The 26644-nt window shown below is 37.2% G+C and overlaps 1 protein-coding gene across 1 annotated transcript in view; it reads left to right on the top strand.

Moving 5' to 3' along the window:
* TRPA1 (transient receptor potential cation channel subfamily A member 1) overlaps positions 1 to 21231 on the top strand; it is a 37560-nt gene extending 16329 nt beyond the window's left edge. The window contains exons 12-27 of the mRNA XM_042036396.1: positions 51 to 215; positions 861 to 975; positions 2208 to 2374; positions 3227 to 3320; positions 3937 to 3996; positions 4931 to 5029; positions 5838 to 5908; positions 6323 to 6470; positions 7065 to 7154; positions 7388 to 7557; positions 9634 to 9763; positions 9888 to 10070; positions 10989 to 11057; positions 17569 to 17679; positions 18185 to 18282; positions 20113 to 21231. Of these exons, the coding sequence (XP_041892330.1) occupies positions 51 to 215; positions 861 to 975; positions 2208 to 2374; positions 3227 to 3320; positions 3937 to 3996; positions 4931 to 5029; positions 5838 to 5908; positions 6323 to 6470; positions 7065 to 7154; positions 7388 to 7557; positions 9634 to 9763; positions 9888 to 10070; positions 10989 to 11057; positions 17569 to 17679; positions 18185 to 18282; positions 20113 to 20344 (2002 nt within the window). The 3' untranslated portion in view covers positions 20345 to 21231. The remainder of the gene's footprint in view (positions 1 to 50; positions 216 to 860; positions 976 to 2207; positions 2375 to 3226; positions 3321 to 3936; positions 3997 to 4930; positions 5030 to 5837; positions 5909 to 6322; positions 6471 to 7064; positions 7155 to 7387; positions 7558 to 9633; positions 9764 to 9887; positions 10071 to 10988; positions 11058 to 17568; positions 17680 to 18184; positions 18283 to 20112) is intronic.
* The last annotated feature ends 5413 nt before the right edge of the window (positions 21232 to 26644 follow it).

Genomic DNA, 26644 nt, shown 5'->3' with positions numbered 1-26644 from the left:
GTTTTAATTTCTGTATTTTTGACATTAATTTCTGTGTGTATCTTGCAAAGCTATGGGCGCATCAATACTTGTCAACGACTTATAAGAGATATGAAAGACACAAGACTTTTGAATGAAGGTGATAAGAAGGGAATGACTCCCCTTCATTTGGCAGCCCAGAATGGTCATGAGAAGGTAGTTCAGTTTCTTCTGAAGAGAGGGGCTCTTTTCCTCTGGTAAGTATACAGATTTTCATTCATTAAGCCAAAAAAGAAGTATCCCCCTATGTTTTATGTTCATCTGCTGGGAAGTTAATGCAATATAAATATGAGTATATTAGAATAATTACTATATTAATGTATGCAAATACAAACATGCAGCATAAGAGCATGTTTATAAAATACTTGTAAAACAGAGAGTCAGGGCTAGCTGTAAAGCCAAGGCCTCTAATGCTGGGGAAACTGAGGTTTCTCTGAATCCACCTGAGAGAAGAATATTGAACCTTTTCATGGAAAAAAATTTGGTTTGGAAATATTACAATCATTTCAGCTTCAGTTACAGGCTTGAGTAGGGTTTCTTAGGACTGGTGGTTCACAGGCATTCTGCCTTGCAGAGTAAGTCCTGCTTTCAGGTCAAAGATCCTCATGTCTCGGAAACAGAGATTAAAAGAGGGAGACCTGAGTACTGTTATTGAGTTGAACCTCGTATTTCTGAATGGTATATTGACCTTCACATAGTAGTTGACAGAAGGCATGGACATCTCTGCAGTACTCATGCCAAAGAAAAGAGGTCTGAGTCAAAGGAGCATACATTTACATTTACCTTAAATTTATAAAAGGTGTTTTATTTATAATAACTAATTTTATACCATTACATGTAAGTGATTATAAAGGCTGGACAGCCCTGCACCATGCTGCCTTTGGAGGATACACTCGCACAATGCAGATCATTTTGGATACTAATGTGAAGTGTACTGACAGAGTGGATGAAGAAGGGGTATGTGTTAACATTATTTGTTTCTTGTCTGCTATTGCTTCTAGACAAAATGTCAGGGCTAGGCTATTACTAGTTTTCCACTGTGTATTACATGTTTAATACTTTATTTTGTGTGGCAGACTCAGTGCTGTTACATTTCACCACTGTTAAATGTTCATTTCTTGAATAAATATATGATTGATGAAATTGTTATCCAATTCTTTTAAGTGGGAGACAAAAAATAGCAAATAGCCTAATAGAAAACATGAAATACTGAGTGTATTAGACATGTCTCCCTTGCTCCCTGTACAGTGCAAGAATATTTTAGCAATGTAGTACAAACATCGGTAAGGCAAATTTAAAGAACTTACACAGATTTTTGAAAATCTGGTATCAACTATAGCTCATTAACATATTGTTTAATATCCACTGCACAGTGTTGTCCAACAAAAACAGCACCTATCTTGCTCTGGAGTGTGGACAACTGCAGTGTGTATTAGATCAAGACAGAATCCCTTTCTTGGATTGAAGGCCTCTTGTATGAACCTGTCCCATCAGAAACATAGGGCGATCATTTTAAAGAACTGTTCAATTCCCAACACAGAAGCTGTTGCTAATTTCTCTGAGAACTGGTGTTGAAAACATTTAGAATTACTAGATTAGAAACAAATCTTGACTATAAATTTGTGATAAGCCAATTCTTTGTCCTTAATTTCAATCAGAAGAATCTGGGTGCATTCAGAAGACTCTCAAAAGTCAGTTTCAGTGTACTTGATTCCTAAACCACTCATTCCCTTACTTTTATGAAAATACCAAAGAAAAAAGAAATGTTCCATTTACAAAATTGTGCCCTCAGATTTTCTTGCAGATTTTTTTTTATGAGAACATCTGGATATAACTGGATGCTTCTCTTCTTGATTATCAAATGCAGGTGTTCTGTATCTGTAGGTACCATCATTTTTACCTATTGGTGACTTGCAGTTCGTTAATTATGAAACTAAAAGATATTAATTAATTGGCTTTTCTTACCTACAGTGAGTTTCGTCTTCAGATGTTGCCCTACTGTAGCTGTAGACATAAAGAGCATGTCTGTAATCTCTATGAGAATCTCTGACAATATTCTAATGTTCTATGTTGCTAGTAAAAGCATTTGAGATTTGAAACTGCAAAAAGCTTGTGGCTTTTCAATGTGGGAAAGCACTGAAACACTTTTTTTACTTGCTCACATACTGCTATACTGCTTGTCTGCTCAGAACACAGCTCTGCACTTGGCTGCACGAGAAGGTCATGCAAAAGCAGTGAGGTTACTTCTTGACTATGGTGCAAAAATTCTCTTCAACAAAGCAGTAGCTTCTTTTTTCCATGAAGCAATACACAATAGGAGAAAAGATGTAGTGTCTGCTGTCATTTTGCACAAAAGGTAAGGTATACAGAAAACACTTTTTGAATTTATTTTCCAGTGTGTTTTGTTTTGTTGGGGTTTTTTAGAATTAGATTAAATTCTGAAAATCTGTAGTTTAATAAGTAAAACTGAGTACTTAGTTTAAAATTCCAGAGGTTATGTTCTGTTCTAATGAGCACAAATCAAAAATGGCATAATTGTAATGGACGTCAGATACGTGGCAAGTTGTTTTTCATATTACATTGAGTATTTGGATTCTGTGTTAAAAAACATGTAGAAGCCATCAGAAATAATTTTGACCTATCACATAATGCTTAATGCCTACAGAATATTAATCAAAGTGTAAATACCACTGAAAAAATTCAAGAGATTTAATTTAAAATTGTGATTTTAAATATTGCACATATTTTAAAATGTGGCATTTCAACTGCAGTTTAGACTATTTTATGTTACAGTATAGTGAAACCCCACTTTAGGAATAAAGCATTACACTATTGCCTAATCATTGCATCTTTTGGTAAGAGTTACAGGAATACTCACAGGATTTTACTGTATTTATTATTACTTGCCTACTTTTGTAACCCAAGATTCCAGAATTCATTCCAGTTTCATATTTTTTAGGAGATCTTAACATAGTCAAAACATTTCTGTTTAATTGATAACAGAATTTAACATGAATCATTCTTACAGAAACATCCAGAATATTACTCAATTATTCCCGAAACAGCTTAGTTTCCATTTAATAGTGCATAAAATTGTTATATGTTATGATTTTCAATACCTTAAATAAAACTCAAATAATCTAAAAGTAGTTAATTTAAAACAGAAGCAATTAAATAATTTTGCATTATCTGAAATAATTTTTTGCAGATGGGAAGAAGCTGTTGTGACTTTCTCTCACTATTCCAGTGCCAATAAGTGTCCTTTGCTGGAAATGGTTGAGTATCTTCCTGATTCATTTAAAGTAAGTTTTCTGCACATGACTTCACAAAATAACCTTAGTTGTGTTGCATTGATTTTTCTGCTTGCTGTCCTCACTAATACATATTATTATAAAATAGAAATAATATAAGTTCACAGAATTATTTAATATTATTCTAGTGATAGTTTCTAATTGTCGAGTTTATGTTCTTCAGTATTAGAAAAGTTCTTAGCTTCCTGAGATCAATGGAGTTATAAAAGTAACATAAAAAGACGTATAAATGTAATGAAAGTCATAAGTGAATTGGGTTCAAAATCATCTGAGATATTTTCACTCTCTCAGCTAACTGCTAAATGTTACAGAAATGTTTTTTTATTAAAATAGCAAGTGACTTGGTATGTATGTATTTATAAACTATTCACCCTTCATATTTGTAAACTAGCATGTAGCCTTGTAAACTGAATAGTTTATATTTAACTCCTACATGTAAACTCTGGAATTTTATGCCTTCAAAACATACATCACAAAATCTGATTGAATCATCACTTCTGTTAGGTGATTGTTGTATTTGACGGTCATTTTCTTCTGGTCCAAACACATTCTTTCTGTTGAACATTGTCTATATCACCTTAATTCACTTTTCTGTTCATCTACAAAGCTGGTGTTGGACAACTGCATAATCGAGTCTTCAGAGGAAAAGACAAGTCGAGACTTCTACGTAAGTAGATGAAAAGGTCTGGGAGAGTGCACAGTACATATATTTTAATGTATATGTCAAGTTCAAATATGTAAGGTACACTTGCAGATGAATCTCAGATATTAACACAGAACACAGGTAACAGATCTTATTTTATCCTTTGGACTGTAAATGGTTTGAAGTTCAGTTTCTGTAATCTTCATGCTTACACATTTTAATAAGTGTGACATTAAACTTCTACAATCCATAAACGGTTTCTTTGCTATGTTAATTTTTGCAGTCAGGCTGGGTATCAGAGATTATGGGTATTTCAAAATAGCAGTGAGAGAAGACACCTAATATCTATTTATGCATATCAAAAGTATGCTTGTAATAAGTAGTGCAGTTGTCATCATTGATTCAGAGTTCAACATTTCTTTTTTTTGTACATGCTTCTCCAAAATCTTAAGCAGTAGATTGCTTTTAACAATGCTACGGAGGCATGAATGTTATATTACCTTTGAAACCATATTGAAAACCTCCTTATCAATGATTATATTGGATTGTGTCCACATCATTAACAGAAAACTTGCAAATTTTTTGCTACTGTGCATTTTCTTTATATTGTATTATCAAAGCCATATAACTTTTAAAGACAAGCTTTTCTTTAAAGTTGGCATTAAAACAAATTACAGTTGTGAAAATGATCATTGCTAATAGCAATGTGTTAGCAAGAAATGTGCACTTTTTGTTTTACATTTCAAAATGGCTGTTTGTTTAAACGTCTTTCAGTCACAGATGTGTATCTTGATAGCATGTGTTCAGCTAACAGTGAATATACATCTTGATTCTGACTACCTTGACACAATATGCTTTTTTTTCTCTAAAGGACAGCCTTTTTGTACTAAGAACATAATCTAAGACTGAGATAACAATTTGCATTATATTTAAATTCTGGTGTATGTGTGTTATATAGATTGAATATAACTTCCGATATCTTCAGTGTCCCTTGACACTTAACAGGAAAGTAAAGGATGGTGAAGATATTTTCTATGAACCACTTACCACTTTAAACGTAAGTTCTAGTTTTACTCTGACATCATTGCCTGCTGTCTTGGTTCAGATACAATCAAGAGGTTTTAATTTTTCATCATAATATTTCTTCTCCAAAGCCCATAACTCTGTATATTAAAAGTATATTGAAATTAAGTATGGGCCAAAGATCTAAGTAATAAAAAAAAATTCTTTTAGGTTTAGATAAAGCTATGATTGTTCAAGAGAATGTGCTGTATGTGCAGGTAGTACATCAAAGAAAACCACACTCCAGTCATTGTAGTGACCATGCACTGGAATGTAAGGCACTGAAAAACCTGACAAGCTGATTTGTTTCATATGCTAATTGCAAAATACTTATTGTGACCCAAACAAATTTGCTGGTTTTTTGCATTGTCAATCTGTTCTCTCATTCTTTGTCAGAAAATGTTTATACAACAAACTTTCTGGCTTAATATGCTTACATTTTGGGATAGCTGTTGGCAATTAGTTGTTGCACTGACTAATAATAAATAAATAAATATTTTCTTATTAAACTTAAAAGTGTGGTCTCACAGGTATAGTTGAAAATAGTCTGTATAATTTTTTTAAGCTTGAAATAGACTAACAGAGCCACAGCTGAGAAGCTGAATGCCTTAGCAGGCAGGGAGGGCAAGATAGTGATGGGTTTGCCCCAGAGTACTTAATCAAAAGAACTTTGCCATATCTTACACACATTTTATTTTCCATTAGGCTAATATTCAGGTAAAAAAGGTGGCCTATCCAGTTTTGTAATCACTTTGCTTACCTAGATGAATTAAATTGGATCCTTCTCTACTTGTGTTTTGTAGGCCATGGTGCGCCACAATCGCATGGAGCTACTCAGTCATCCTGTGTGTAAAGAATACTTGCTTATGAAATGGTTGGTCTATTTTAATGTACATAAAATATAACACTGCATGTCAAGATAAAGACTATTGTGCCCGAAAGTTGTTTAATAAAATGTGCATATTTATAGAGTAGACTGAGCAAATGTCTTTTCTGTAAAGAGTAACTTAGCATTTGGTAAAGATTTTTTGATACTTACAACAAAGAAAACTACTATCTTTGTTTCCTAATTATTGCAAAAATATAAATTAAGGTTGCCAAGTTAAAAATGGAAGGAACAAATGGCAAATACACTTTAGTCCACATAAATGATGAACACATTCATCACAAAGGGACATTTCAAGAAATGTTTATTTCCTCATCTTGAAGACATTGTTGGCTGTTAAATTTGAATGCATGCTCTTCTAAATTTGTAAAGTGTTGTAACTTTAACATTCTCACTTTCAAGGATGGCCTATGGGTTTCGAGCACATCTAATGAATTTAGGCATATATTCTCTTGGTCTCATCCCACTGACTCTTCTGGTCACTCACATACAACCAACAAGACCTCAGAATGGAACAGAGCTCTATGAAGCAAGACCATTAGAATATGAGGTACTTTTATTAGTAGTCACAATATGTTTAGGATTTTTATAGCAAAATGATAACATTATTTAAATAATTTTTAGATTAATTTATGATCTAGCAACTCTAAGGAATAGAATTAAAGTGTGTATTTCGAAGCATTCAGCAGCAACCTTTTTATATAATTTTCAGTTCTCATTTCTTGTTTTTACTTTTTTCTGAGAAATTTACACATGGTTACTTCAGCTTTTTCTCTGAAGTGAATAATATTTGTTTAATATTGAAGAAAAATGATTCACATGAGAGAAAAGGCATAGAACTGAAACAGGAACTCAAAAAGGATATGCTAGTAGAAATGCAAAATAAAATAAACTCAAGGGTTATAAAGGGTTCATGAAGATATCCTGATACATGAAAAAATCATGAGAATCACATATGCAGCCCAATCCAGTACGAGGATTTCACAATAAATATTAGTAAAACAGAATTTAGATAGTAATAAGTTTATATGGCACAAGCTGAGTTGCTTAACTTGGCAATATAATGTATATATAATAGGTAGAGCTGAAATGAACATTCCTTTAATAATTTCTAATTTCTTTTGTGCTCTGATTTTTGTTTCAGGACTCATACTTCACCAGGGTGTGCATGTGTTTAGTTTTAATTATGAGTTTACTGGGCATCTGCAAAGAAATATTTCAGCTAATTCAGCAGGTAAGTACATAGAGAAATAACATTAATCAGACAGTGTGCTTGCATGGAAGCTTGTATGATATTGAAATTAATCTGATTTTTTCCTGATTAGAAGGGAAATGCGAATTTACACCTTTTAATTTATATATATATGTAAAGATTAAAACTGAGGAGATAATTTAAGTAGCATATTGAATTCATTGCTTTAATGATGGATGACTTGTAAATATTAACCTGTTTCTCTTAAATCCTAGAAATTGAAATATTTGTTGGATTACTCCAATCTACTGGACTGGACCATATATACTACAAGCATAATTTTTGTGTCTTCTTTATTTATTAATACACCAGCTCATTTGCAGTGGGAATGTGGAGCAATTGCTGTATACTTGTCTTGGATGAACTTCTTGCTTTATCTTCAACGGTAAAAATTTTTTATGGGCTTTACCATAAAATATTTTAATATTTTCGGATATTTTACATATCCTAAACTGTGACTGATCAAGTTTGACAGTCCCATTTTGTATTTTTATTTTTTTCAAACTATACAAGTTTCCAGATTAGGACCATAGGAATTTTTTAATCTCTGATGAACTGTAAAGTCATTTTCAGTGTTTTTCATGTAGAGCATCACAGCATTTGTTACAGCAGCTATAGAAACAACAATACTTATTTTAATGTTAATTAAGCAAAACAATGCTTAATTGTATCTTTTAAAAATCATCTTTTGTTACACTGCATAGACTTTGACTAAAAAAACCCAGAAAAATATGAATTATGAGAGGCATAAGGAAGTTAGGTTTTTATGAGTAATACCTGGGAGAAGGAAAATTCTTTTGTCATTTTACTCATTAAGTGGCACATCTCGCTTCTCTATACCATAGTGTCCTGTAAAAGAATTACAGTGAATGATATTATTTCTTCAGTTGACATGACATCTGTTTATTGCCCTTAATTATCTTAAATGTTGTCACTGGCACAATAGTGTCCAAGAGTTATAAACTGCAGGAGAGCTGGGTGGAGGAAAAAAATAATGTGGGTGTAGTGCTTAAAACTAAAAAATTAAATGCATTTGTGCCTGAGCAGGACTGCATGTGATAACACTGCATAAATGTTCTTCCAAGCCTTATTGTATATATGCACTAATCACCCCCATGCAGTCTTGCAGACAGACAACACAACAGTTGGTGATTAATTTTGGGATTGTTTTAGTATAGTAGGGATGTTTAAGGACATGGTTTGTAAACAGAGTTAATGTCAAAGAGAGTGCCTTTATGGCATTGCCTCTGCTGCAAACCTTGTCCTGGCTGGGTCTGATCTTAGAGGAGTAATGAATGGGCGTGTCCTGTCTGCTCTGGGCAAAATGAGCATTGAACCTACACAGCGAAAAGTAAACAGATGATTGCGCAACGTTCCTTCTGCTGCTCAATGAAATGCCTGACTATTTTTTCAAGTGTGTAGCAATAGAACTCTACACATGATTTTTCTAACTCATTCAGGCTGTATTTTCCCAAGGCAACCTGTGATTCCATTGACTTCAATTGAATTTTGCCTGATAAATGCCTAACAAGTAAGAGAAGATCATGTTTGCTTTATTTCTAGCTTGACCTTTTCAGTCTTGCACATAATATTTCAGAGTGAAAATCATGTGGAGGGATTTTCACAGTTGCTACTGTACTAGCATAAAAAATCTCTTGGATCCTGGATTTCAGAGAGGACATAAATTCCCACGTTCAGGTTTGAAAGAAAAAGTAATTTAATCTGCTTTATGATAATTCCTGTTCTGAGATTTAGTTTTTGTGTTAGCTAAGAATAGGGGAGGCTTGCCCGGTGACAGACTGTTGTTGGAAACGCAGGTGTCTTAAAATTAAGCTATTCCCCTTCTCTTCCTGAGCAATGTGTTTCTTATTGTTTGTTTGTTTTTCATACTTTGTATTGCAATAAAACTACAGATATGTAGTTTATTTCACATCTTGTAAACAGTGAAATCTTTTAAATCAGGTGTGTGGCTGCTACATGGATTATGGTGCCAGTTGTCCTTTCTTCTGGTTGCTAATTTGCTTCGAGAAGCAGAAAAAAGTTGGATAATTTGCTAATGTTGTTATTCTGAATGCAAAAGTGGCACAATATTGTACTATCTATGCCTATGAAGAGAATAAATTTTATCCATGAAAAATACTATCTAAAAATTGTTCTTGTGCATTAAAAAATAAGCTTGCTGGAAGTAGAATCACGTGCACTCTTTTGGATGTGAAAGTAGAACAGGTTTGTTACCATCACAGAATTTCTCAGAGAGGCAGTCTCTTTCCACAGATGAAAATTGGCATTACTTACTGCCTTACATAAATCACTGCAAGGGATTCTAACTTCAGTATTTCATGGCTTAGGAGAAGACTTGGCAGTGCTAGATTAATGGCTGGAGATGGTTATCTTAAAAGTCTTTTCCGAATGAAGTGATTCTATGACTGATTCTATATCTTTATTTTTACTTATTACCTAGATTTGAGAACTATGGAATCTATGTTGTGATGTTCTGGGAAATTTTGAGGACTTTGATTCGGATTGCTGTGGTTTTCTTTTTCCTGATACTGGCCTTTGGGCTGAGTTTCTTTGTCCTTTTGGGTTCACAGGTTAGTTCAATAATATAGTTAAGTTTTTATCATTATAAATATTCTTGGACTAAAGCATCTCAAGACTTTATTTTAAAATTTCATCAGTTGGGTTTTTTCTTTATTTTGCTCTTTCTTTTTGCAGCAAACATACAGCACACCTCTGCTTTCCGTAATGAAGACATTCGCAATGATGCTGGGAGACATAAATTACCATGATGCATTCCTTGATCCTTTACTAAGCAATGAATTGCCATATCCATTCCTTAGTTACACGGTTCTCATTATATTTACCTTGCTTATTCCAATCCTTCTTATGAACTTGCTAGTAAGTAAGCTACTTATTAATATGCAAAAGTGGTTAAACACAAGTATATAGAGCGTTCTAGTATATAGAGTTACTTCAGTAAGTGACAGCCCTTCATTATTTAACCAATATTTTCAGTAACATATTAAAATGTTGCCATTCTCTGCACTTGTTTTCCATCCAGTTTGCAGTTCTAAGTACTTTCCCACGGCTCACTCCTGCAGGATTATTTTGTATATCTTTAGGTAGTAACTGTGGTGAAACTTGAATTGGAGCTGCAGTGTATTATTCTGAGGTCTTGATAAAGAAAATTGGGGAACAACGATTTTTGTTCAATCCCTTGTTATAGCATAACCTAGCACTAACCATAATAATTCAAAAAAGAAAAAATAAAGCCCAAACTCAAATCTTCATTGCACACAAAACAGCAAGTAGTGTTAGAACTGACTAACAAGTCTGATCTGAACATAATCAGAAAATGTGATAATGGTGAGAAAGGGGGAAAATATGTAATATATCCTCAGCCATGTTCCATTGAACATAATGTTTTTTAGGAAACAATGTATTCATATGAGCTGAGCAGTAAAAAATCAAACAGCTCATGTTTTTAAAAGTTGTTTATTGCTGCCATGATTTTACTTAATCAAGAGATCAGCAGTTTTCTTAAGATTACAGCAGTAATGAAGAATCAAAAAGAAGGGATGTTATTCTTGATAAAAGTAGCTCTTTAGTGCCTTACCAACAGACAGAGTGTTGTCAGTAAAAACACTCTCTGCATTTATTGATACAAATATTTCCAAATATGCAAAAAATGTTTCCAAATTCAAGTGACAAAATAATTTAACTCTATAATATCTTTTTTATTTAAATGTGAATGAGAAATACAATTGAAATCACAGACTATTAAAAAATAGATAGTGAAATCTTTCTTTTTTCTAGATCGGTTTGGCTGTTGGGGATATCGCTGAAGTGCAGAAATATGCTGCACTCAAAAGGATTGCAATGCAGGTGAGTAACATACTGTGGAAGCATCAAATATTGGAAGTACATATCACTGCTAGAACACTAACATTGCTAGAATTTAAATAGTTGATTTGTCATCACATTCCTAACTATCTTAGGATACCTGTAAAGCAAACTGGTGAACATGGCACCTTATTCTGAATCTCATTCTCACTCGTGAGTCATTGCCCCAGAAGTGTACAAGCAAATGCATTTTTAAGGAATTTTTCAACCATCAGTTAAAGCAATTCTGAGTTTTCCCAAAAGCAGAGTCACAAAATCAGTAACTACAATGCTTGAAATCGCAGAGTTGTCTTGATGCCTTGAGGTGGCCACCTAAAAAACAGAGGCTAGTCAAAAATAAGAGAATAAAAGTAGGTATTTATTTGAAGGGCCTTCAGAGATACACCCTGGGCAGTCAAGAGGCTACTCCCAAGATGGACCTTGGGTCACAGGTTCTTCACACTTTTATAAGTTTGGTCGATTTGCATATCAGGGTTAATTCTCCAATTATAACTTCAGTTAATGATGTAATTACTCCAAGTTTGCCCCCCCTCTAGGTTTTGGTTTACCCGTTTTGGGGCCTGGTGTCCTTGAAGAGCAAACCTTGAGAGGCTTATATGTCTAACCAGCAGGAGAGAAGAGTAGTTAACAGGCCACATGAAACTTCAGAGTTACCCATTAAGCAGTGCAGGATTTGAAAAATATAAAAGTTAAAACTTAAGGCATCATTCCTCCCCTTTAGAGGCTTGGCAAGGCCTCTACCTTGTTGAGACTCTATTCTAAATATTCTAAATATCTACTCTAAAAGCAGTATACATCTAACAATAGTATATTATACACAAGAATTATAATTACAACTACTACGAACAACTCTTTAATCCAGGGCCAGTTTGGTAACCATGAAGTCAGGGTGTGGAAGATATAATCAGAGCTCAGTGTGTTATCTTTGAATGCTATCTAACATAAGATCTGAGTTGGTTCTCAAATTGTAAACAAATTTTGCTGATATTTCCGCTTTGGTTTCCATGTCATTTGTTAGCTCTGTATCCAAATGAATGTCTTTGGATACACTTTGGACTAGAATCATATGCAAATTTTGGTTCCAAACCTGAGTCAGGTTACCAACTGTGTAGATAACAAGCACAGGAAAATAATCATTTAAACTACATCATCTTTGTTTGTTTCAGTCTCTGTTTTCTTAGTTGTTTCAGGAGCAGAAGCCTTCTTTACTCTGGACTAGTGAATCCAGGGTCCTTTGCCAGTGACTTTGATTGCAGTGAGGGTGGTCAGCAAAATCTGGAATGGTCCTCTCCACTTGGCCTGTAGAGGATCACTGTCCTACCACTTAACACAGACCCAGTCTCCAGGCTGGAAGGGATGTGCAGGGGTGTCCAGTTCTATGGGTCTGGATAAGACGATGTAATTCTGGAGCTTCTGCAAAGTGGAACCTAAAGCCATCAGATATCTCTGTAAATCAAGTTTCTCCCTCATGTGAATTTCACCTGGAACATGTGGAATTTGATATGGCCTGCCATACAATATTTCATAGGGACTGATGTTATCCCTCCACCTTGGTTGTATGCAGATCCTCAGCAAAGCTATAGGCAAGGCCTGAACCCATGTCATGGATGTCTCTTGACAAATTTTGCTGATTTGTACTTTAAGGGTTCCATTCATGCGTTCGACTTTTATCACTTGCTTGGGGTCTGTAAGGTGTGTGCAGATCCCAAGCAATTCCCAAAATCTGACTAACCTCCTGAATCACATTTGCAACAAAATGTGGTTCCCTGTCTGGGGCCATACCCAAAGGAGCCCCAAACCTCGGTATTACATGATTAAGCAAAACTTTCACCACCTCCTTGGCTGTGTTAGTGCGACAGGGATAAGCTTCAGGCCATCCACTGAAGGTGTCAACCAATACCAGTATGTACCTGTATCCTTCTTTGCGTGGTAACTCAGCAAAATCTATTTGCCAGTAATCTCCAGGAAGATCCCCTGCCTTTGTTACTCCTAACACAACTCTTTTCCTTGTATCAAGATTGTTTTTACAGCAGATTTCACACTTGCTCGCTACTGATTGTACATCTGCCATTCCCTTTCCTATTACTACCTTTTTCAGATGTTTCAAAAGATTTTCAACCCTGAAATGTGTGCTTGCATGTTCTCTTCGAGCTAGCTCTCAAAGGATTAGAGGTGGGACTACAACCTGATTCACTGGTATAACAAGCCATCCATTTTCTATGATCTCAGCCTTAAGAGACTTGATTAACTTGTGGTCTGCCTGGTCATACTTTGGGGTGAACCCTGAAAAATCAATCTCTTTTTGTGGAATTACTGCAAGAATACCTTTTTTCTGCAACTCCTTTTGCTGTTTCATCAGCAAAGTGATTTCCCAGTTCTGGAGTGGTTTTCCCTTTATGGTGACCCCTACAATGCATGATAGCTACTTCTGTGGGTCTTTTGATGCTCTCTAAGAGGGCAAAGATTTGTTCAGCGTGTTTGATTTGATTACCTTGAGTGTTCAACAGTCCTCTCTCCTTCCAGATGGCTCCATGGGCATGGAAAACACGAAACGCATATTTAGAGTCAGTCCATATATTTACTTTCTTTCCTTCACTCAGGTCCAGGGCCCTTGTCAGCGCAGTCAGTTCAGCTTTCTGTGATGACACATCTGCTGGCAGGGCCTTTGCCTTGATCACCTTGTCCTGGGTTGTTAACTGCATAACCTGTCATTCGTTTACCATTTCTCATTAAGCTGCTCCTGTCTGTAAACAGCTCCCAGTCTGGCTTCTCTAGGGGCACATCCTTCAGGTCTGCTCTGCTGGAATAGACCTCCTCGATTGTCTGCAAACAGTCATGCTCAGGCACATTGTCAGTTAAAGCAGAGGACAGAAACATGGCAGGGTTACCAACAGAAGTTGTTTTCAAGGTAACATCATTCTGCTCCAACACCAGTGACTGATATTTAAGCATCTGGTTGCCAGACAGCCAACGTCCTCCTTTCTGTTCTAATACTAGTGCTAGTGCGTGTGGCACATACACTACAATGTTGTCCAAGGGTGAGTTTTCAGGCCTCTTGAATCAAGGTGACAGTAGCTACCACAGCCTTCAAACACTCAGGCCATCCTTGGCTAATATTGTCTAGCTGTTTGGAAAAGTAGGCCCCTCCGTTGGCTTCTGAGGCACTGTGCTAATACACCCAATGCCACATTGAGTCTCTCATGTGTAAAAAGTTCAAAAGCTTTAGTTAAGTCTGGTAAACCCAGTGCTGGAGCTGACATTAGAGAGTGTTTCAGCTGTTTAAATGCAGATTTTGTGCTCTCAGTCCATGTAATGATTCCCTTTTCTGCTGCTTTTAATGCTCCATACAGGGGCCTTACCAGTAATCCGTAGTTTGGTATCCACAGTCTGCACCACCCAACCATTCCCAGGAAAGCTTGCATCTCTGTCACGGTGTGGGGCTCTGGAAGTCAGCAGATGGCTTCTTTCCGTTCTTTGCTGAGCTGTCAGTGTCCACAAAAGATCTCAAGTCCCAAATAAACTACTGCTTCCTTGGCAATCTGTGCCTTGTCTTTAGAAACTCTGTACCCACTCAGTCCCAAAAAGCTTAACAAGCTTACAGTGAGCTGGATGCAGTCATCTTGCGTTTTAGCTGCAATTGAGATGTCATCAACATATTGAAGAATAACCCCTCCTGGCTCTTGTCTCCTCCAGTCTTCCAATTCCTTTGCTAGCTGGTTTCCAAATATTGTTGGGCTATTCTTGAAACCCTGGGGTAGGACTGTCCAAGTAAGATGACTTTTCCTCCCTGTTTCGGGATTTCCCCACTCAAAAGCAAAGAGCTCCTAGCTGTTTTTATGCCCAGGAATGCAGAAAAAGGCATCCTTCAGGTCTACAACAGTAAACCACCCTAATTCGTCTGTCAGTGTGGTCAAAAGAGTATAGGGGTTTGCTACAACTGAGTGTATGTACTCTGTAATTTTGTTAATTGCTCTTAAATCTTGCCCTAATAGATAACTCTTACCATCAGCTTTCTTTACTGAAAGGATGGGTGTTATACCTGGACTCACATTGCACTAATAGCCCATGTTGGAGGAATTTTTCAATTATAGGTGCCAATCCTCTACAACCTTCTGATTTCAAAGGGTATTGTTTTTGCCTTACCGGTGTAGCTCCTGGTTTGAGTGCAATGCTCATTGGTTCTGCCTGTTTGGATCTTCCTGGGACATCACTGGCCCACACAATTGGATTGACAGCATTTTCAGCTTCGATGAGGATTTCACCACATCTGTAAAAAGTGCGGCAACTTCGACAAATTTAGGTTCAGGAATTATAACTTGTACACCCTTTCCTTTTTGAATTTAATTTCAGCTTCCAATTTCTCCAGTAAATCCCTCCCCAGCAATGGTTTAGGGGAATTAGGCATATAAAGGAATTGGTGAGTTACCCAGTGCTTCCCCAGTTTAAATTTCAAAGGTTAGAAGAAAGGCCATGTTTCAGTTACCCCTGTTGCCCCAACAACATGAACAGTATCTTGACTTAGTTTCCCTTCTAAAGTATTTAATACAGAATATGCTGCTCTGGTATCTACCACAAATTCGATATCATCTTTTCCCAGTTTAGCTATAACCGAAGGCTCTGCTGGGGGAAGAGCCTTCAGTCCCCATCACTATGAGTACAAGTCTTGTCCCACTGTGAGTTGGGGAACTGGAGGTTTCTTCTTCAACATTGGACAGTCACTTTTCCAATGTCCATTTTTCTTGCAATAGGCACACTGATCTTTGTCCATAGGGGAAGTTCTCTTGTGTGGCTTCTCCTGAATAACCCTCTTGCTAGGATGGTGTCTAACTTTGTCACTTGGGTCTCTGTCCCAATACACTTTCCAGGCTACTTCTGACAATTTACTTATGTCTTGAACCCCATCTAATTTTTGCAGCTTTCTTCTTATATTGTTTGTATCTTGACCCATAAACAAGAGAACTAGGTGTGTTTTCCCCTCAGCTGAATCAGGATCTAGGTTTGTATATCTGATAGCAGCTTCTCTTAAACTATTTAAAAAATCAGTGGGAGAGTCATCATAAGTTTGCTTTACTTTGTAGCGTTTTGACCAATTAAGAGCTTTAGGGACACCATGTTTTAACCCATATACTATGAGATTTTGATATCGTTTTAATCTTGCCATCTGTTCTGGCATATTTGGGTCCCACCCTGGATTATCCATTGGAAAAATTTCAGTAACCATACCTTGTATTGCCCTGCTTGCTATATTTGCCTCTGAAGGATTTATAATAGCTTTATTAACCATCTCTCTCTCAGTGGGATCAAGAAATGTGTCCGTCATAGATTTCAAATCACTCCAGTCAGGGTTTTGTGTGTTAATTGCCCTACCTACCAAATTAGCTACTTTATCTGGGTTTTCTTTATATTTTCCAACGGTGGCCTTCCATTGTTCTAACTCTACAAGACAGTACGTAACTTTTATATAGATGGGTCCCTGATTGCCAACTGCTTGCCTCAAAGGGGCTTGCAGAACAGGTTCTTCCCTTTTTGACCTAGTACGTTTGGCTATTGGACTACATTCGCTTATGGTTCTTCTCGCTATCTTTCCCCTCTTTCGACTGCTTAAAGCAGCTATTATTTCATCTTCCCCTTTTGAAGAGCTACCTGAGCAAGAGCTCTCTGATTCCATTGAATCTGCTGTGTTAGATCTTCCTTGGCCAGTCCTGGCACTACAAATCACTGACCACAACTTGCTTCATCATAGGAGCTAGGCAGTCCCTGGCCCTGCTCGCTTCAATGACAACATCTCCTGAGCCAGTCCCCCCGCGTGCCATGAAGACTCAAGGACCTGAGAGCGGGAGGGACGCCACTCCCTCTGTGAGAGGTCCCCTCCCAGCCCTCTCCGTGGAAGGTTCTGCCCTCCGGCTCCACGCCCAGGGGCGGTGCTGTGGGCTGCACATGCTGGCTGTCTCCTCACCTTGGTCCCTCCCACCCAGGGGTGACCTGTGGAAAGCGAGAAACAGAGACAAGGGGGCATCCAACCAGAAGCCAACGGGGACGCCTGTGCCATCCATGGTCACCACGGCCACCCCGCCTCTTCTTTTATTGTCAGGGGCTTTGCCAAAGCTGCATCCCTCCCCTCCAGCTGCCCCTGCCCGTGGTGGCAGCAGCCCAGGTTGTGGGGGAGGGGCCATAGCGGCCCCTCATAAGTAGAGAATGTATGCAGTGGAAAGAAGGTACACAAAAATCAAAAGGACACAAAATTCATTCTGCTATACTAAATTGTCATTAGTTAAAAGAGTGCACATCTATGTGGAGTAATTAATTCTGCTAAGATACTCAATTCTGGTATGGCTATGTAGTTTTAATGTCTGGGCTGGACTGTTCAAATGTTATACCACTGTTTGCAGTGTGGAGAACTACTCCACAGTAGTGCAGTAGGGAATTGAATATAATGGCATGATGGTTATTTTCACATAAACATATCTCATTTTAAATGCAAAACTACGTTTAGGTTAATCTTCACACCAACTTAGAGAAGAAGCTGCCATTTTGGTTCTTAAGTCGGGTGGACCAGGAATCAATCACTGTATATCCCAACAGGCCGAGATACTGTGGATTTATGGTAAGATGGTGAATATTACATAGAAGAATTCTTACCAAAAAGGGATATGATTAACTTTGTACACACATTGCTGAGGACATTGTGTTAATAAGACTCAATCATTAACTGACATCAAGGGAATTGTGATTAGACCTTGACTAAGGTCAATGAAAATGATAAATCAGTTTGAGTGCAGCGGTATTCAGATATAATTAGTGTTTGAATACTCAGTGAACTGCAACTTTATTAAGTGAGACAAGCTACAAAAGATGTTCAGATAAAAAGTAGAATTACTCCCTTTTGGCTTTTCTTCTTTTATTTTTTTACTTGCATTTCAGCTGCTGTTGATAGACTGAATTTTCTTATAAAACAAATTTTGAAAAACAAATGTTTTAATATATAAAAAAATAACATCATAACAGAAATTCTTTTCAGTTTTAACACTGTGTGAAGACTTACCATTCACATATTTAATCTATTGTCAGACTATAGGATCTATTTAAGTTTGGTTCCGTGTTTTGTTTAGAGCGTGTTCCAATATTGCTTTGGGTGTGAGGACTCTACCACATATGCGCAGAGCCCTGATACAACACTAGAATTGGAAGTTCTGAAGCAGAAATACAGGTATTTTTTGTGATATTTTACTGATGTAAAAATAAGTAGAGCAAATATTACAAACATACTTCTATTTTAAAAAGCATTCTAAAGCTCCATACTGTACGTAAGAAAAAAGTAACATTCCATGTTCCCCAGCCCAAACCAACACAGCTTGTTGCTCATTAGTGTAATCTGAAGTAATGGGGAAGATGCATTTTCATTTTAGAGATTTGCGTATGGAGCTTTTCAAGAGTTATTTGGAACTCCCAAGTGATGTCATTCCAGTTGGTTTGCAAGTATATGCAATCTGTTACTGACTTTCCGCTGGTCTGATAGTAAATCAGATTCAGATTGCTTCCCCAGAAATGGATTGGTGTCTTGATTCTCCCTTGAACAAATCCTGTTTCCCAAAGGCTTGGAAGGCATTCTTTGTACTTTCTTGACTTACTTATCGTACCAACGTATCCATACGAATGGTTTCAAAAAAAGTTTTCTGTGAATGTACAGCTAGAAAAACGTATTCTTTCTCACTCAGTCTCACTTTCCTATGCACTTTTTTTCTCTCCATTTTTTTTCTTTCCCTTTTTTATTTAACCTACCAAATTTTTGTCTTCCTGCACAGATTCAGATTGAGTATTTTTTTTGCATGAAAAACTAAGCAAGAGTTGAAGGAGGGTGAGACTACACCCTACAGATATGGGCAAATCATGGACTTAGCAAGTCTTTCTTCAAATGCATACTACATCAATATATTATAAAACAGCATGAAACAGATTCTTTCTTGGTTGGGATTTTTTTGCTACAGAGAAGGAAGAAAACTATAATTTTATAAAATTCTTTGCAATAGAATAACTTGTGACAATATCATTATGGAAAGTTATTTTTACTACTCTGAAAATATTGACCGAAAACTCTTACTATGTTGCCAGTATGTTTTTATTATCAGAGTTCAAAACAGAGTTCAGTTGCTGCTGGAGCTAGTGTCAGTCAGTGCTGGGTGTATATATTTTTGGGGTTTGGTTTGGGGTGGGGTTTTCTTTTGTTTTGTATTTTTATTCTTGTGATTTTCATATATTTTAACATCTGTTACCATTTCTTGTTTAAAAAAAACCAAACCAAACAAATGAAGAAAAAAACCCTAACTATGTCTATAGCTGCCCAACTGTTCTTCACTAAGAGCCTTTTCAGTCATGAGATTTCATGTTGTAATTTAGTGAGTCTAGACTTTCAGAAAAGTAGATTTTCAAAATGCCTGTTTGGTAGTTTTATAAAGATAGTTTCTAGACACATTTCCTATTTCTTTCATTGTTTCTTTAAAGATAACAGATACTGTGTTATGTATGTGTGATTCTAACTTAGGTTAACTACTTAATTGCATCAATTGCACTTTGGATAGCACTTTGAGAGAGAACAGTTAGGGCCTCATCAGTATTTCTCATATGCTGTAAAAGTAGTTGTGAATTTCACTAAATGTTTTGGTTGCTTAATTGCTATTGCAACTCTGTCCTTTTCCTTGCCAGACCAGAAAATAGGTCAATAGGAAAAACCTGATAGAACAGTCAACAACCTTATTTTGAGAGTGAAGTTGCTTCTACCTTAACTATATATTGAGTTACTTTTCACAAGAACCATGGATTTGTTCTTTAATCCTGTTTCCTGTAACATGGATAAGTACTTCAGCTTGAAGAATTAAATGTATTCTAGATGATAGTCCTTGTTAGCAGAACAGTTTAGTTAAGTACTGTCAGAAGTGTGAAGTACTGTCAATTTTTGCATCTGTAATTTTAATGACTTAAATGTCCTTTGAAATCAAATGACAAAGCCTGATGCATATTTGTTTGTTTGTTTGCTTTTTAGGCTCAAAGATATATCAACATTGTTGGAAAAGCAGCATGACCTCATTAAACTGATTATCCAAAAAATGGAGATAGTGTCAGAGGCTGAAGATGAAGACAGCAATGATCTATTTCAGCACAAATTTAGGAAAAGGCAGTTAGAGCACAAGAATAGTAAATGGGATACAGTGTTAAAAGCTGTTAAAACAAGTGTGCCTAACCCAAGCACAGAAAAGAACAATAGCTTCTTCTAGACTTGACTATGATATCTTGTTGTATTATCATTTTGTTCTACCTTAGGGTCACTTCTCTTATCGTCTTTGCATAATGTTAATGTGATACATCATGTACTCAAGTATAAAAAAGGCCAGATCCAAAACCAGGATGCAGGTGCTCAAAACATTATTTAAGGAGACTGGAGATGTCTACATCCAAAACTGTGATCCTAAAAGTGAGTGGCTAATCAGGAAAGTGCCTAACTCAACAGAGGTCAACCTTGCTGTCCTGGCAGTTCCCAAGGCTTCTGTCTAGATCTGTTCCTGGATTTGTCCCTAGTACACTTAGGTCTGTATGTAATTACATAATTTTCTGTTACGAGTATTTTTACAATTTCTAAATTTTTAGAAATTAGATTCTAGTAATTTAGTATTCAGCTGTTTGGAGAGAGCCAATGGACTTTGTGTAGCTTAAGGAAAAGTACCAAACTGATCTGACAGAGTGTGTTGGAAGTTTTGCTGAGTAGGGACTGCAGGATCAGGCCTGAAAGGTAGGAAGTAAAGGGTCATGAAGTTGTAATGTAAGGGAAGAACTGCTTTCTTTTATAGATAAGTGGAAGCAATTCACAGAGGGATCATTTGTACTAGCATGCATATAGCTTTATTAGAACGACATGTTTAATATTAGTCATTTACAACTTGCTGTTCTTATACTGCTAATGTGATTTTGGCCTTTCCAATAACCTAAAACTGATCTTGCTACTTTAATCCGCGCTTTGGTTTTATTATTCATTTACTGAATATTCAGTGCATTATGTAATATATGGTAATATATTAAATTTAGAAATAAACATGAATTAAAATGTGTTTAAGTACCCAAATATATTTGTTTCAAAACCAGTGCTAATAAACTAATTATGACTATACATGGTGGTAAGGCTCTGTGGTCTGCTTTTGAATTCAGACATTTTCTTTAACAACTTAGTATACATTAATTCTTCTCATTAAAAATCAATTATCATTCCTCTTTATTTAAAAGGTAGTCACTAGAAGGTAACTCACACTGTACAGAACTTGTCCAGTCTTCAGAAAACACTGGAAGGTGCACTGTAAATTAGTGTGACTTGTGCCTTAAAATTGCTATGGATGTTCAGTAGGCAAAATTCTTTCTCACCCAACTGCTCTATCCCAGAGAGAGACTTTAAATCCTGGCCAGATAAAATAGAGAAAGGAGGAGACTGCTGGAGGAGCAGCTCTGCTCCAGGGCCAAGCTTGGTGTGACACTGTGAAACAGGGAGAGAACATGTAAGCAGAGTCAGAGCAGAAAAAGTAAAAATATAACCATAGTCTCTGAAATTGTTGTGGCCCCTAAAGTGAGATCTATTCCTGTGAATAAATTGTTGAGGTTTTCTGCACTGCTCCCTCTGTCAGTAGAAGGAATGCCCAGGTTCTCAGGATAGGGCCGAACTTGAAAAATGTAATAACAAAGGTAATTTTAAATTCCTGACAGTCTGTGCCATTAACACTAGATGGCAGTGAGTGATAGCACTTTTGGGTAAGAAAATTGGACCTAAATGCATTTTGAGTGAAGAGGAACAGTAGTATGGTTACAGCACAAGCAAAGGAGTCAGCACTCAAAAATTTTGAGCCTTTCGAGCCTCTTTAAACAGAACTTTGAGACCTTTTTATACAGCTGCCTCTCAGCTTTTCTGAATGTTCAGCTTACAATTTGAGAAAAGTTTTCCTTTCCAATTTTAAATAGAATGACAGAAATAAATTATTTTATAATTAGCTAACACGATAACATTGAATTAATTACTTATCTTTCTATGGAAATCATCAGACAGATTATTTATCATGTGATAGAGCTGTCTAATAGAACTTAAGTACAGGAGGTGTAGAGTTTAAGGAAAAGTACAAGTACAATTGGAATAAAAATCACTGTTAAAAAAATTGTGTAGACTGACCTGAAGATATTGGGCCATTTCAGCAATCTCTATGAGCAATCCTGTTAGAATCATTATGGTTGGAAAAGACCTCTAAGTAAGGTAAAATAAAAGACCATTGAGTACAATCATTAACTTAACACTGCCAGGTCCAGCACTAAACCATGTCTCTAAGCACCATATCTACATGGGTTTTTTAACTCTTCCACGACAGTAATTTCATTTTCCTGGGCAGCCTGTTGCAATGCTTGACCACCCTTTCAGTGAAGGAATTTTTCCTAATATCCAATGTAAACCTCTGCTGGCTCGACTTGAGCCAATTCCTCTTGTCCAATTGCTTGCTATGTGGGAGAAGAGACCAACCTTCACCTGTGTAGATATGTTACATGTTAGGTGCAGCCTATATATGTTAACCAAAAGTGTCATAATGTGAATTTTTAAATTCACACTTAGGAATTAAGATGGATAAATTCTACTGAAATGTGTCCTCTGGGTGTGAATATAGTATCTGCAAACTGTGATGGGTGTATATCTGTACCCAATACTCACTGACGTCCCTTTAGTCTGTATGGAAGTAACACCTTTTCAATTGGGTTACTTTTCAATTACTGACGTCTCTGTAGGCGTACGTAGTCACCTTTTGTCTCTTTCAGGATTGTATATCAAATATTGCAGATAGTGAGGGTAAATATTCCATTTCATTTCCTGCTGCTCAGCAGTGCTGTCACTGTTTTCTCCTCAAGATGAATGGCAATATGGTTCTGTCAATGGCACCATCTCCTCCCACCAAAACAAGGTCAATCCCACGAGTTCCTGTTGGGAAGACTGATTTGTGCCTCATCTGTGTGACACACAGGAGGGTCACAATTTGGGAGAAGAAATGAGATTTCTGCATGAGCTGGTAGTCTGAAACAAGATGGCAATCCCTTGCTGAAACCAAAGATCCATATGCCTGGCTTTCTAGCATCAGATTCTTGCTGATAAGGATGGACTAGCAAAATACTTTGCCCATGTAAATTAAAATTAGCTAGAGCAATAAAATATATCCTTAGTAGGAATCTGAAGTGCCCAAATTTGAAGTGGATTAGAGTGAGACTTTTCAGTAAGTAGGAAGTAACTTGTTTCAAGCTGTCTAGTGTGCATATTGGTGTTCTGGATATGCTGCTGGAACAAAGACAAAGCCACTCTATAAGTAAGTCTCCATCATTTCTTGACTCACATTTTTTCTTCAAAGAAATAGCCTTGTGTTCTTTTGTTCTGTTGTATAATACCATTTTGTTATCTGCAACATACTGAAAATGTGACTTTGTGAAACATTTCACAACAAAATGCTGTATGAAAAATTGTGTTATAAAGGATTGGTAGAGGAGAACTCACCCACACCCCCAAAATCAGCTGGGAATGATTTCAAACCCTTGAGGGCTAGACATATTAAGAAAGAAGAGGAATCTATATGAACAAAGTGGTGGTCCATCTCACTGGTTAGATTTTCGTTTTGTGAGATGAAATGCCCATAAGCAGAGCATGTAGCAAGAGACAGAAGAGATGAGACAATATCCTTAATCTGTAGAGGAGGACCCAAGAGAAGAAACCAGAGTCAGATTTTCCCTTAGGTTAATGCCCTTTTACTCTGCCCTGTAGGTGTAAGGAATCACTTAGGCTACAACATGGTATGCATCAGTTGTAAGCTGTCTTTACATTGACTGACAAGGGGTCTCACTTTGGGCAGGAATTCATGTAATGAACAGACGAAGTATAGGAGTGAGCAAACCTCACCCTGGAGTAACAGTCAGCATGAGAGTATTTTGAGCTTTCTCTTTTGAATGATTGAGCAGATACAAAGAATGACACAGGAGCTTAGAAAATCTCTTGATACCAAAACTAAGCACTGCTTAAAGGCAGCATCTGCTGAGCAGTAAAAAGATACTGGGTGGTGCCAGTAAAAAGATACTGGGTGGTGCCAAGGTGCAAATCTGTACCGACACAGGAATTGCAAGAGAGATTTGCATGAGCCAGGGCGCAGGTTGGTCCATGCACAGGCCACTCAAGCATACCTGAACCTCTTAGGTAAAGATTTTCGCATCCTTATAGAAATGCACCAAGACAATGTCACTGTAACTTCGAGAAGGTGCTTCAGATGCTTGAATGCATCAGTATTGTAGAGATTAACTCTATCACAGCTGAAACCAGGACACTCAGGCAGGGAAAAATCTCATCAATGGTAAGATTTAGTTTAGAAGTCAAGATGGGAAGTAATGCAAGTGATGAGAAGGATGCATTTTATGTTGTTTCATAGTTGGGAATCACAGCTTAAAAAGCAGGGCAAAGTTTAAGGCTATTAATTTCAGAAATTTTTAGTAGTGTTGTTAGTATTTATTTATCCAGAAATGTAACTGCAGTCTAAAAATTGACCAGCAGCAGGGAACTGAGGATTGCGAAAAACAGAAAGTTCAAACAGGCCAGTAACTCAGATAAAAAAACTGAGAGGAACTGGGACTAACATTGACATTAGTGTGATCACATTAAAAAGACAGAAAGCCCCAAGGTACCACTGGCCCTATCTGAGTACAACAGTGCTGCTCACAGCAATGTCAAATTCAGCTGCATTCAGCCACATGGGGTCAAGGATAGGGAGAGTTAAGATCATTAAAACTTTTAAAAGCAGGAAGTGTGCTTCTCAGCTCAGTCCTGATGATAATCCCTGGAGCTGGCAGTGTCCATGGGAATGATTCAACAAGGCAGCATGGAAGTGATGCTGTGAGAGATAGATAGCCATAATGTACCTCAGAGTCATTTCTCATCGCCTGAGCTGACTCACTTCCTGCAGATTCAGATTTTAACATTTATTGGCATATCTGCCTAGTCTGTGAGATAATTACAACTGCATTAAATGGCTGAAAGTAATCATGGCTAGAGGCTGCCACTGGCAATGTGACTCCCACCCCAGGCAGAGTAGCCCATGGGCAGAGGGGCACCTCTCCCCTGAATTGTGTGGAACAGGCTGGAGTCTGGCACTCCAAACACCACCTGAGAGAGACGTCTCCTCTTGTTGGATTTTAGTTGTGATGGTGTCAATACGCAGCAAAAGGAAAGGCAACAGCTTGAATCTCAGGTGGCTCTAGTGAGTCTGTAGGGTGATCTGAATGTGCTTACCTTGTATAGTTTTGAGGAGAGGTAGGATTAGTGTTTGTATCTGGTCCAAGTTTAGGCCCTGACCCTTTCTCCCTTAAGAAAGCTGGCTGATAGTCCTGTAAAATGTTTTGTGGACAAGCTTTACACACAAAGGAAAAGTTGGGGAGTCTGCATCACTTCAGCCTTTAACCTCAACCCAACAAACTTTGATTATAAATGGAGCTGGACTGATTTAATTTCATTAGATTTTATTCCCTTGTTAGTTACAGTAAAACTTTCTCTTTGCTTATGTAAAAAAGAAATGCCTGTTATTTCATGTTTCCTCATAAATAGATAAAACTAGCCAAAAGATTTCTCTATTTTCTTCGTTTCTTCATCTGACTCAAATAAATGATATTTTGCTTTGAAAAGATCTCTAATATTTTGTAACAAGAGGAAATAAGTACTAAGGATAAAAAAAATACATGCTACAATTATGTTAGATAAAGCAGAGGCAGATGACCACAATCAGAAGTATGCACATTTACCCTCCCACCCACCAGACAAGTGGAGTCTTGTGGAAGGAATGAGGGACAAAAATTAGGCTGGTACAACCACAGAAAAACATTTGGGGAAGTGAAAGAGAGTGTTTCCCACATAAACTTCTTACAGGAAGGTAAGGCAGAAGTATACATTTCTAAACAGCTTCTGTAAAAGGAGCCGAGAAAGTGAAGGTGGCTGTTGAAATCCACCTCTGCTGCCCCCAGGACACAGCATCAGCTGTGGCCTGAAGCTGGGAAGTCTCCCATGACCTAGGAGACTATCCTAATTTTGCTTCACAGCAGCTGAGGAGGATTTATGATGCCTTCTCTGCCTGAGATCAGTTGTGTGGTGGATGTTGTCACACAGAGAGGTCAAACAAAGGTGGCACAGAGGATGCCACCCCTGAGTTCCCCTTCCTGGCCATAGCACAGCTGAGGCACACCCTGAAGTGCGCAATCTCGCTTTCTCCAGAAAGCCTGAGACCATGAACATGCACTGTTAAAATAGCTATTTTCTTAATTGTGACATCTATAGATATGAACAGAGAGGCTAAGAAAAATCAGTGGGGAATAGTGAGTGTCGGATGAGGAGGAGGAGGTGCAAATATAAAGCATATCTGACCCAACCAGGGGGCTGCAGGCAATTATGGCAGATCTTAAAAGAGGGGAGAAAATGTGGAAGGCGCTCTATTGACACTAGCTCAGAGGTCACCTGTGACAACAGCAAAGTTATCAGTACT

The sequence above is a fragment of the Corvus kubaryi genome, unplaced genomic scaffold (genome assembly GCF_017639235.1).
Source record: "Corvus kubaryi isolate FWS band 111438036 unplaced genomic scaffold, C.kubaryi_AGA036_p1.0 37385, whole genome shotgun sequence".
NCBI classification, from domain to species: Eukaryota; Metazoa; Chordata; class Aves; order Passeriformes; family Corvidae; genus Corvus; species Corvus kubaryi.
The sequence above is the reverse complement of the archived record's forward strand: the minus strand, read 5'-3'. Positions and strand labels throughout refer to the sequence as shown.